Source organism: Watersipora subatra, chromosome 4, assembly GCF_963576615.1.
Source record: "Watersipora subatra chromosome 4, tzWatSuba1.1, whole genome shotgun sequence".
Taxonomy (NCBI): Eukaryota; Metazoa; Bryozoa; class Gymnolaemata; order Cheilostomatida; family Watersiporidae; genus Watersipora; species Watersipora subatra.
In genome coordinates, this window is record NC_088711.1 from 64963395 (window position 1) to 64975564 (window position 12170).

A 12170-nucleotide genomic window follows, 5' to 3' on the forward strand; every position below is an offset into this window, starting at 1 on the left:
GTTATCAACATCCTCTAGTTGCGACGCAAAGTCTTTTCCTGCAGTTACAGCGACTCCATTTAGCTGCTTTGCTTCTTCCTCATCCAACTCAGCAACAGTGTTCGCAAGTTCATCGTGCAGTTGTTCCATGTACAGATCATATTCCTGCAAATATATTGCACGTGTTATATATACGAGTATATATAACATGTGCAAATATATTGCACGTGTTATATATACGAGTATATATAACACGTGCAAATATATTGCACGTGTTATATATACGAGTATATATAACATGTGCAAATATATTGCACGTGTTATATATACGAGTATATATATAACACGTGCAAATATATTGCACGTGTTATATATACGAATATATATAACACGTGCAATATATATTGCACGTGTTATATATACTCGTATATATAACACGTGCAAATATATTGCACGTGTTATATATATACGAGTATATATATAACACGTGCAAATATATTGCACATGTTATATATACGAGTATATATGTACATATCTGTAAATACAGTTCATACACTGCTACTGTTTCTGTAAATATATTGCATATGTCTACATATCGCCTACATTTATAATAAATCTTGCCCACAATTATTATTATCATAATTGGGAGCAGCCATGGTTTAGATAGCTTGACCTGTGAACAGCAGCAGGTCAGGATTTAATTTCTATATTATCACCCTGGTGATAATATAGGTATTAAACCCGACACTTGTTGCCCCAACTTTTTAATGCCCTTGATCTGAAATTAAATTGCCTTCACTGCCAAATAAACTATGCAGATTAGCCTTACATCTATATCAGAGTCACTTACGTTTATATCAGAGTCACTTATGTTTATATCAGGATCACTTACATTAATATCAGAGTCATTTACGTTTATATCAGATTCACTTGCGTTTATATCAGAGTCATTTATATTTATACCAGAGTCACTTACATTTATATCGGAGTCACTTACGTTTATATCAGAGTCACTTACGTTTATATCAGAGTCACTTATGTTTATATCAGAATCACTTATGTTTATATCAGAGTCACTTACGTTTATATCAGAGTCACTTACGTTTATATCAGAGTCACTTGCATTTATATCTGAGTCCCTTACATTTATATCAGAGTCACTTACCTTTATATCGGAGTCACTTACGTTTATATCAGAGTCACTTACGCTTATATCAGAGTCCCTTACATTTATATCAGAGTCACTTACCTTTATATCGGAGCCACTTACGTTTATATCAGAGTCACTTACGTTTATATCAGAGTCACTTACGTTTATATCAGAATCACTTATGTTTATATCAGAGTCACTTACGTTTATATCAGAGTCACTTACGTTTATATCAGAGTCACTTGCATTTATATCTGAGTCACTTACGTTTATATCAGAGTCACTTACGCTTATATCAGAGTCCCTTACATTTATATCAGAGTCACTTGCATTTATATCTGAGTCACTTACGTTTATATCAGAGTCACCTACGCTTATATCAGAGTCCCTTACCTTTATATCGGAGTCACTTACGTTTATATCAGAGTCACTTACGTTTATATCAGAGTCACTTATGTTTATATCAGAATCTCTTACATTTATATCAGAGTCACTTACGTTTATATCAGAGTCACTTACGTTTATATCAGAGTCACTTATGTTTATATCAGAATCACTTATGTTTATATCAGAGTCACTTAAGTTTATATCAGAATCACTTACGTTTATATCAGAATCACTTATGTTTATATCAGAGTCATTTATGTTTATATCAGAATCACTTACGTTTATATCAGAGTCACTTACGTTTATATCAGAGTCACTTACGTTTATATCAGAATCACTTACGTTTATATCAGAGTCACTTACGTTTATATCAGAGTCACTTACGTTTATATCAGAGTTACTTACGTTTATATCAGACTGGTTGGAAGACCTGACAAACTTTCCATGAAGCTCATTCTTAGTTTTATTCTGTTGAGTGGCCAACTTCTTGAGTCGGTTTCGCCTTTTTTTAGCCAACTTTTCATGCATAAGTTGCTCTTGTTCAGCTCTCTCTAAAAAAACAATTTTAAAAAGTTTGTTCTGGGGAGAACCGATAGGATCACAAGCTATTTTTCATTTCAATGCACAGAGTACCTTACCTACAAAAGGACAATGTTTAGCTGACGGATTTAAAAAGTGTTATTTTTTGCTTACTGTGTCTGCCCTTATCAATTTTTTACCAGATGAGTTAAATAAAAAAGTTTCATATTCTTTGAAAAGCCAAAGTAATAATCTGTACAAAAAACAAGTTTTTAAGCAAATTACGAAGCAAAAGACTTTTGGCTTTGCAATGTTGGGTCGTTGAGGTGATACTTAACAGGTGCCAATCAACTAATTCAAAGCACCGGATTACATAGACATAAACCAATATATATGAATATCTCTAATTCATACAAAAGATATATGAGTAGAGTTAGCATCAATCAGTTCAAATTAGGTCTGTCCATCAGAGTTCATTGCTTAAATAATTTGATCAAATGTTTTAAAGTGCGCCATTTTGGTACGCTTGTGATATGTCTACAACATAGTTATAATATGTTAATGGTAGGTTTATGATATGTTCACTATATGTTTAGCCTAAATTTGCAATACTTTTACGATGTGTTATTGATATGAGATGTTGATGGTAGGCTCACTATGCATTTAGGATAAACTTACAATATGCTTAAGATATGTTAATGGGAGTTCATGATATGCCTATTATATGTCTACAATAAATCTAAGTTTGTTTATGATGTGTTAATGATATGTTGACAGTATGTTTACTATACATTTGGAATAAGTTTATGATATGTTTACGATATGCTAATGATAGGTTCATGATATGCTTACTATTTGTTTAGGATAAATGTACAACATGTTTATGACATGTTAAAAATGTGTTGATGATATGCTTACCATACATTTAGGATATGTTTACAATAAGTTTATGATATGTAGATGGTTTGTTATAACACGAAATGTGTATGATATGTTCATGCTTATGATAAGGTAGTACAGATAATCCATCTGATGTACTCATTGACAAAACAAACCAAACTGATAAAGCAATGCTATCCTATATGTTTGCAGCCTTGCCTCGTTCATTGTTGTTGTGAACAGTCCAGAGGTCCTTTTCGTATTGCTCCATGATTTCATCCTTCTCTTTCTCAGTTATGGTTGAATTGTTGACCAGGAGTTGTAAGCTGTTCTTTTGCTTTTCCAATTTAGCTTTCACTAAATCTGTAGTCGTCTGCTTATTGAGACGATTTTGTTCTGCTAGCTCTCTCCTCCTGGCCAGCCTTTCTTCTAAAGACTGTGTTCACGACAAGCGTTATACTCGCATAGCTTACACACATGTTTTTATTAAACGGGTGGAGGTTAGGCTACGCAGAATCACACAGTACTATTAAAGACTCAGCCACTTAAAATTTAAAAAAATTTCATCAGAAAAATAGATATTTCTCTATCAGCTGAGATTTTGTTTGTTCCTTTACGTTACCTGATTGCCAAAATTTTTTAAGATTGAAATCGAAAAAAACTTGATCGTGATTCAAATGCTTTTCTTTATTACAAGATGCAGTCACATCTAACCAACTGAACCCTGTAAAGATTACTTTTAGAGAAATTTTATTCATGTAGAAGTACAAACACAGCCAACAATAATAAACAAGGTGTGAGTTATATTGCAGAAGGGTAGCATATTATAACACTCAGCAACGCTGAGCCAAGAACTGCCATATTACATGGATGTATGTCCGCTATATCGAAAGTTTACTACTTGTAGCATCAGTGCAAGTACAATTGCACAACATCTCTTTTACTGCCAGTGATTGGTCATGGCCAGTCCAATCATAAAGTAATTCTCATTCATCTCATTCAACTTTGGAGGATGTCAACTAGTATATGATTGGTCACTTGCCAGCAGAAATTCCTTGGATCACAGGCTATACATTGCAAATTACTTTACTGTTGTAATCCGAAGAGTATCATTACGCGATTTCACTTTACGGTGCATCGGCTCTACTTCAAGGTTATATATTGCAATCGGCCAATCACTTCTAGATAAATGAGTCTGGAATTTGTTAGTAGAATCTTTAGGTTTTACCGACGCAAGAAAAATCTTTTAATTTTATTTATGTTTGAGTTTCAGGGTTTATGAAATATTAAAGTAAAATGGATAAATAAGGGATCAGCGTTATGTGAAATTTTTATTGGCTGTTGTAACACTACTACCATTTACATGTAAAAAACAAATTTTGTTTGAGAAAATCTTTGAATGGTTATGTTATAGCTAAGTTATATAATTGAAGTAAAATTAAGACACCTCAGGCTAAGTCCAACAACTTATGTTTACTGTTAGCAAAGACTTCAAAGACATCACAGAATCAAAGGCTACAAGAGTGTTGATACCTGTACTTGGCGTCTCGTCTCATCATTTACTTTGTGCTCTCTCGTTGCTAGCTGATGTTTCAGTTTTTTCATCAGGCCATCAATATCCTCATCAGAAAAGCCGTCGACAGATGCCAGCAGGTGAGGAATGTCAGACTCAACAGTTGATAAGTCCCAGTTCTGCAGGCACAATGTTATTTTTAAGTTAAATGAAAAACAATGCTGCGGTTTTAAACGGTTTAAACTTAAAAAACAGACAATTTTAAAAGATTAAGTTCTTCATAAAAATCCAAAATTTCTATGAATAATTGCCAAAAGATTTTCTTACTGTTTTTTGTACAGCACTGGAGTGCAACCGGTCGATCTCAGTCTGCATAGCCACACTATTCTGTTGCATCTTGGGATCATTAGTGACAGCCTGTAGCAGGTTGGAGAAAGTCACCTTACACTAATATGCCTTGAAATGAACATCATGCTTAAACAATCGGAGAGACTGAAGATGTCAAAAGGTGCCATGACAATTTTAAAATCAGCTACCATGAGACATTGCCACAGAGTAATAATAACAAAGATATTGCCCAGGTTTGCCATATATTGATGTGCTGGGATACATAAATTTAATGAAAATAAGTAGTTGCCTGCTCTTAACAGATAAGAAGGAAGTGCACATAAGTTTCAAGCATTGCAAGTGACAAAAAACGGCAGAGGGCCACAAGCTGTCTAGTATCTAACAGAAGCAAACGCTTTGAAGTCGGAGGATTCATAAAGTGACGTACATGTATGCGGATTTAGTTAGTAATCCATTTTCCTATTTCAACTTTTAAACTGGTCAAGTTATGCCAATGCTTCATAATGCTTCATAATGCTTCATAATGCTTCATAAAAGTTTAGAGACAATACGTTAAAATTTATTTTACTCCTTTATTAGTCAAGTTTAAACTAGACCTGGTGGTCATGAGACAAGTGCTAGCGAGAGCAAATAACATAATCACTAGATGTCTAAGGAATATGCAACCGCTACATCTAGTCTTAACACTTGTAGCCTCAGAGCGAGCAGCTCTTACCGCAATGGCAGCTTTTTCGCTGCTGCCGTTATGCTCGATGATGTCTGCACATTTTTTCTTTAATCCCGATACGACTCGTTCAGCGTCTTCTTCAGCAATCTTGTTGGAAACGACGAGTTTGTTCAGATGGATTCTCACAAGATAGAGTAGTCCCTATACAGAGACAACATGCATTAGTAATCCCGATTATAAGATGCAACGGTTCTCCATTGTTGTCGGCTGTACAAGTCTAAGTACAGCTAGGATAAAACAAGTGAAAAAAGTGATGCAAATTTCACTAACAAGGACATGCTTGATATCAAGAAAGTATGAAAATTTTAATTTGAGGCATTAGTGTCATAAGAACACTCATTATTACGCCCTTCTATTTTAAATGAACGCTATAACAAACAAATATAATACCATGTACTATTATATAATGTACTATAACATAATATTATATAATGTACTAAAACATTATATAATATAATAATGAGTAAACAATAAACTCTTTTATAGTATTAACAATGCTATGTTATGCCTGCCAAGTCAAATTAAACAGTTTGCATATATTTCTGTTTAGAAAATCCAATAATTGTATCTGCCACAACTTGCAGTACTTTTGATGCTGCTGACCTTGACCCCCGCAAGACCCTATGATACTTCTCACCTCCACTCGTTCTGTTCTCATTTGTTCTTCAAGTAACAAGAAGTAACTGACATCTTGATGGCTGATCTCGGCGACAGCGCTGTCTCCTGTAGGCTTAATCAGAGCATCTGATAGACCACTTGTTGTATCAGCTTCAATCGCAATGTTTGAAGGAGTTGTCGCACCACCTCTAGGAGAAACTATACATTTTTCTGGTGAGCCCATTTCACTTGGTTTCTATTAAACAGATCAATAATAATTTTTTTAGCTTTGGTCTGTGAGCAGATCTTTCCGAGTGCAAGAAATATGAAGGTGATGGAGGGAAATAAATGCTAGATACTTCCATTCTCAACTGCCAGCATACTGGCATCTCTGATCATTGGCTACAATTCCTTTCAAGTGTAGATTTAGGCAGCTAAAATTTTATTCGAAAAAGCAGTAACCAAATCATACTGCTTACAATAATGCGGTTTTAAAAGACTTAGGCTTCAAGCACAGACAACTCCCAATATTATGCTTTTTGGAAATCCAAAGTTTTTTTGAAATAGTTTCAAAAAGTTTTTTTTACTGTTTTTTCTACTGCACTAGAGTGTAACTATTTATATAAGCATTCAGATTGAAGCAAATATAAAAACCTTAATAATTAAAAGTTAAGAGAGGATAACTCCCATAATAAGCCATAAGGTATAAGTGCCTATTAATTAGAAACTATTTTACTGTGCTCGGTAGAAAGTGCTTAAGTTCTAGTCTGAGTTACAGTTTTACTGCTAAATATGAAGCATGAGATATGCTATTTCTGTGGACATGATGGTTATGCAAAAACACAAATACTGTGCTAAACGATGTCAGACCAGCATTGGGCTGTGCCAGCATGTTACATGAGATTTATAGATTTATAGATATAGATTTAAAGACATAGATATAGATTTATATATAGATTTATAGATATAGATTTATAGATGTAGATTTATAGATATAGATTTATCTTATATGTGACACAGCACACATATTGTGCTGTGTCAGCAAAATATGTGTGACAAGTTAGCCTAATCTTCTCTAGTTTTCTATTAACTCATCTATAAAATGGTGTCCAATAAATCTAAGGTATATATATAAATCTATATCTATAAATATAGGTATGTAAATTTATAAATCCAACATGGTCTCATGGCTAGTACCAACCACAAGTGGCTCAACAACACGATCAAGTTTAAAAGCTTCCAGAAGTCATACAATAATATTCAGTTATTAGCTATTGAAATGAGCTTATTTTAACTCAATGAATATCAACCCTCAAGCATCTTCAAGTGGCTCATTCTCTCAAATCCCTGGCTAGCCAACGAATAATCGCTGATTTAAGATATCTCACAAAATAGTGTTGTCATGCATGCAGTACTGGCCGTAGCAACGACACTGTGAGTGAGCAAAGACTTTTAACTCTCTTGCGGTAAGTTTTACAAATAGGTATATCGCTCCAGCTAATAAAGCAAATAAATTTGTAGTTCTAAGAGACCTACCAGAGGCTCTGCATCTGAATAGCTTGGTGTTGGAAATATACTTTTTCTTCCTCTCATATGCATGGGAACTCCTTGAGCTATTAGAGTTGCTACTTCTGCATCTTGACTCTGCGGTAGCAGAAATACACCAAACCTACAACCTTAATGCTTACCAACAATATCCATCTGTTATACCACCAGACTAATATAATTAAATATTTTATGAGCATCTTAAATTCAGAAACCACAGTGTCTAAACTCTAGTCTCACCTTCTTTCTCATGTAATCATGCAAGCACATCCTCGCCAGCAGTGCCCCAAGAACTCCGCCAACGATGAACGTTATAATAAAGCCAAGCCCCGGCCATAGCGGGTCAGGAATCCTAAATGTTTCTCGAACGAGTACATCAATAGTGATGCATTCTGGGAAGGAAACCCAAGAACTCATCTTCTTCTCTGTACAAATTCAAAGAAGATACGATTTTATAGAACAAGGGCTCCTTGACGATTGTGTAAGGACTTTATGTTTCTAAATCTATGCAACAAAAATTGTATGACAGGAGAAGGTGACTACTAATAACTGCCCTCACTAATTAAAAAGGAAAAAGGAGTTGATGTTTAAAGATATATTACAAAAGCAGAAACTGCAGAAATTTTAACTCATTTGGGAACTCATATGCATCCGAATTGAAAACTGGTCTAATCACTCAATTTTGTGTATGTACTAAATCACCGATACGCAAAAAGCTTATCCACCCTTTTATCATATTTTTACCACTATATGTAACTGTTCTCAAAAGAGTAAACTTTGCTGCTTCAAAAAGTTTTAAAATGTTTGCTCCGCAAACGCAGAATGTGAAAAATTAATACGGTAGCCAATTGATTAACCCAATCGACTTTTTGTTACACTGACTGACTTGAAACATCACGCAACATCCTATATCAATAAATACATTCAACCATGCAGACCTTCCCATGGTTTTCAGAGCTTTGTTTGATGCTATATCATTATCTGTGTGTTAACTGACAGCTCACTAACATACCCAGCTGTATTTTTGTTTTTCTCATTAATGCTAGAATAATAGTTTAAAAGATATCTGGAGAGCAACTCCAAGATCATGTCTCTGTGTTAGTGTTTATGTAACAACTTTGAACAGTTTGAAGAATCAATATATACAGTACTACTGCTAAGCCTGCCTATTTAAACACTAGATGTTTAAAAACCGGTGCTGCTATAAGCCCTGCGATTGCAGAATCTAGCGATTCATCAACCATGAAAATAATGCAAATCACACAAACATACACCATTGGCCACCCAGGGTTGATACTCTAAAAGAAACACTCACCTGCCTAGGCCTAGACTTAGATATTGTACCCCCAATCACCTGGTTGGTCAATTTGAAGTACACCCCGTAAACACTGGGAACTCCCTAGGGGTGCCCAGATTCCACGCCCTACTAAACATCCAATATGATTCAGAAGCTATAAAAAGAATTTCCACTAGGCCTATAGCATATGTATCCTCTATGTGTCTAGATGTATCCACATTTATGTATCCACATAAATCAGCCTGCTGGTGAGTTTAGCTTAAAATCACCATTGAACAGTGTGAAGAAAGCTATAAGAAACATGGGCCCTTTCACTGGTTTGACTGTGAAAGGGACTTGAAACCCCCCTCTCCCTAAAGTAGCAAATTCACTGACGGTGCCCCATAGTCTGAAATCTCTCCCTAAAACGTGATTTGGGCCGAGCCTAATGGGCCTTTTGAGGGGGAGTATCAACCCTGGGATTGGCCACCATTGCAAACATTCATAAGGTCGGCTGCTGCCAGCCCCCACAGACAGTAGCGATTAACTTTCAGTTTAGTAGATGTAGGTGAGTTTGTGTTACTAAATAGTTTTTTGCCACAAAAAAACTCTGTCCATAAAATAGAGCTTGCAACTCAAAGATATCAAACAGTATGCAGGGTGCAAGTAGATGTCTAAAACTTCATAGAACTATAGTTAAGTATATTTGAATATAACCTGAATTAGGGCTTACCTTCGTTTGTAGGCAGTAGAGTGGACGAGTCTGAACAAAAAATAAGTTTATCCGCTCGTACTATGGACTATTTATCTACTCATTCCTTTGACCTGTTTGACTCCCGTTTTAGTAAAGCACCTGCTTACTTAGGCGCCATGCCTTGACGTCACCGAAATATTTTGTCGTTGCTGAGCGATCGCTTTATTTCGACCAATAGGCTACCCAAACGGATGTAGTACTATAAAGCACGTTGTTGTCTAAGCTTTTGGTTGTCATAGGCTCATCCAGATCCTGTTTGTTCGCGCTAGTACCGCGCTGCTACGATCGTGCTTTAAATTTACTCTTAACTCCCAAGCTCTCTTCCATCTAATATAAAATTGCAATTAGTACCTACATTGTAAGTAAGTATATCAACACCAACTTTTTTCACTCACATTTAATAGCCATTTTTAACTTAGCCTTACATTAGCAACATTACTCGATTTACTGTAGTCATTGAAACTCGTAATGTTTTTTACAGTTGAGTCTGGCCATTTTTATTTTTTCTGTTTAACCGACTGAAAATCTTTTGAGCAGCTGTGAAAATATAAATGACTAGTTAGCAAAATGTAAAAATATTTAGCTGGCGTTACGAAGTTTTAATGAAATGTTGCAGAGAGGCACAAACCTAGAGCCTTTCATTTTTATGCTTGTTTAAAATTTATACACGTCTAGCTTCTACTAGTTGCATTGTTGTTTGTCCACAGGTGTTGGTGGGTTGGACAGATCATCGATGACTGATAAATAAAGGAACAACTTCAGAACATGCTTTGCTCCGAGTTTGCAGTTCTCTCAAGCTTGCTAACTAATGTTTTGGATATCTCAAATGAATGTACTGGCACGTTCAGTGTAAGTGGAGTGCAAGGAGCGCGCTATGCGGACACAAATCTTAGCCAGGGTTTTATTAATGTCACCCTGCCTCAAGAACTCAGTCTGGAATCCTTTTCGTGGAATGTAACCGGTGAATGGCTGGACACAAGTTATCTGGAGCAAAATATTTCGTTGTCAGAATATGCATACAGGTGAGATATAATATCCTTAGTCGGGGATCACCTTACATTTCTAGTGTTTTACAAGCGTTCTAGTGGAGCAACTGGAACATTAGTAGTACTAGAATTAAGTTTAAAACAAGATCATTCCGAGAATATTGAAGAACAAATGTAATATAACGTAATATAATATAAAATTCGATTATCCAAAATTTTACTCTTACTCTATTGTTGGCTATTTTTATTGATTTTGTAATTGTAATATTCCTTATACATGCGAGTGCTTAAACTTGTCAACCAAAGTAACGTTCATATGTATTCTTTGTATGCAAATATATTATTTGCTCATCAATTGTTTCTCCCGCAAATCGCTCCAAAGTTTAGCTGTGTCTAAATAGATAACTAACCTACTACAAGTAGACGAATACCGAGTGGTGATATTCTGAATTGTCTTAGTAACAGTGTCAAGTAAGTTTGCAGAACATTTGAGCAGACAACTCTCAGTCACATTGACCTTGACTTTTGATTCGCTGATAAAGGGAGTACCGCTACATGGACTGTATTACAGGCCTACACAAATCAATAGCGAGCTATTATATGGGCTGTAAAGTAGTGAATAGAGAGTCCTTGTGTCTATCAATAGAGTCCTTTTAACAGAGAGGTGACAGCATCCTGTGACATTGACCATAATCCTTCGCTTCACTTCAAAACAGCAGCGGCCTCGAGCTAGTTGTGGGCTTCTGAGCTGCTCCATTTACAAAGACTATAATGCTGTGTAGACCTATCTCAAACCAACAATCATATCACGATTGTAATTTTTATTTGAAAATATTTCTTGCAAAGTTTTTCTACAATTTGCTTTACACACCAAAGAAGTCTAATGGTGATTAAGACCCATGTGAATAGTTGTACTTTGGCCCATGCTTGCAAATACCTTTGAAAGGTTTCCATTCCATAGATGATTTGTTTCTATATATGATATACTACAACATTATGTGGATGTCTGCAGTTTCCTTTCTTTGTTTATTTGATTGCACAAATCCGATAGGTTTGTGAACACAACTCTTTCATTGGTCTAGGTGAACACAACTCTCACAATTACTTAGTTGAACCCATTCTCTGTTAATGGATATGTTTTTGTGGCAGGCTCTCCTTTTATACAACTCAAGATTTTGGAGTTTATATAGCCTGGGAGAATGCCACTTTGCACCCTGCTATTCAACCATGGAACATAACATCAAACAGTACCATGTCTTCATTAAGGCTCCTCTCAGATGATTACATGGACTTCACCATCAATGCTTCCTTGCTGGATGGGGTGAGTCTTTCCTGTACATCTCTGTGTAATCTGTTTATGGCAACAGAAAAAAGGGATTTAGTTGAGTGTTTGCGTGTAGCAGGTAAATAATAAAATTATATTACATCTACTGTCTTCATGTAAGCTACTGCTTTTTGTTTGATTATATTTTCTTTATATGCAATTTTTATTTACTTGTAAAAATTGTTG

The 12170-nt window shown here is 35.4% G+C and overlaps 3 protein-coding genes across 3 annotated transcripts in view; 1 reads left to right on the forward strand and 2 right to left on the reverse strand.

The window, feature by feature from the left end:
• Positions 1 to 763: 763 nt before the first annotated feature.
• On the reverse strand, positions 764 to 2044 carry LOC137394506 (clumping factor A-like). Its single transcript, XM_068081230.1, has one exon. It carries the CDS (start codon positions 2042 to 2044, stop codon positions 764 to 766), a length of 1281 nt encoding a protein of 426 aa, XP_067937331.1.
• A 1069-nt stretch (positions 2045 to 3113) lies between these two features.
• On the reverse strand, positions 3114 to 9326 carry LOC137394508 (putative protein tag-278). The gene is made up of 8 exons (XM_068081231.1): positions 9317 to 9326; positions 7885 to 8069; positions 7636 to 7743; positions 6140 to 6355; positions 5491 to 5643; positions 4755 to 4844; positions 4448 to 4606; positions 3114 to 3350 (listed from the first exon to the last, which is right to left on the reverse strand). The coding sequence occupies exons 1-8, from the start codon at positions 9324 to 9326 to the stop codon at positions 3114 to 3116; spliced, it is 1158 nt and encodes a 385-aa protein (XP_067937332.1).
• A 2586-nt stretch (positions 9327 to 11912) lies between these two features.
• The window catches only part of LOC137394509 (limbin-like), a 28880-nt gene continuing 28622 nt past the window's right edge, over positions 11913 to 12170 (forward strand). The window contains exon 1 of the mRNA XM_068081232.1: positions 11913 to 11981. Coding sequence (XP_067937333.1) covers positions 11913 to 11981 — 69 coding nt within the window. The remainder of the gene's footprint in view (positions 11982 to 12170) is intronic.

What these genes read in the sequence shown, in the direction of transcription:
- LOC137394508 (XM_068081231.1), bottom strand. An exon ending in ATGATTACATGAGAAAGAAG is followed by an intron (nt 7,744 to 7,884) that starts GTGAGACTAGAG and finishes CTGCTACCGCAG; the next exon opens with AGTCAAGATGCAGAAGTAGC. An exon ending in AGACGAGACGCCAAGTACAG is followed by an intron (nt 3,351 to 4,447) that starts GTATCAACACTC and finishes TCGTGAACACAG; the next exon opens with TCTTTAGAAGAAAGGCTGGC.
- LOC137394506 (XM_068081230.1), bottom strand. Translation starts at nt 2,044, where the DNA reads ATGCATGAAAAGTTGGCTAAAAAAAGGCGAAACCGACTCAAGAAGTTG.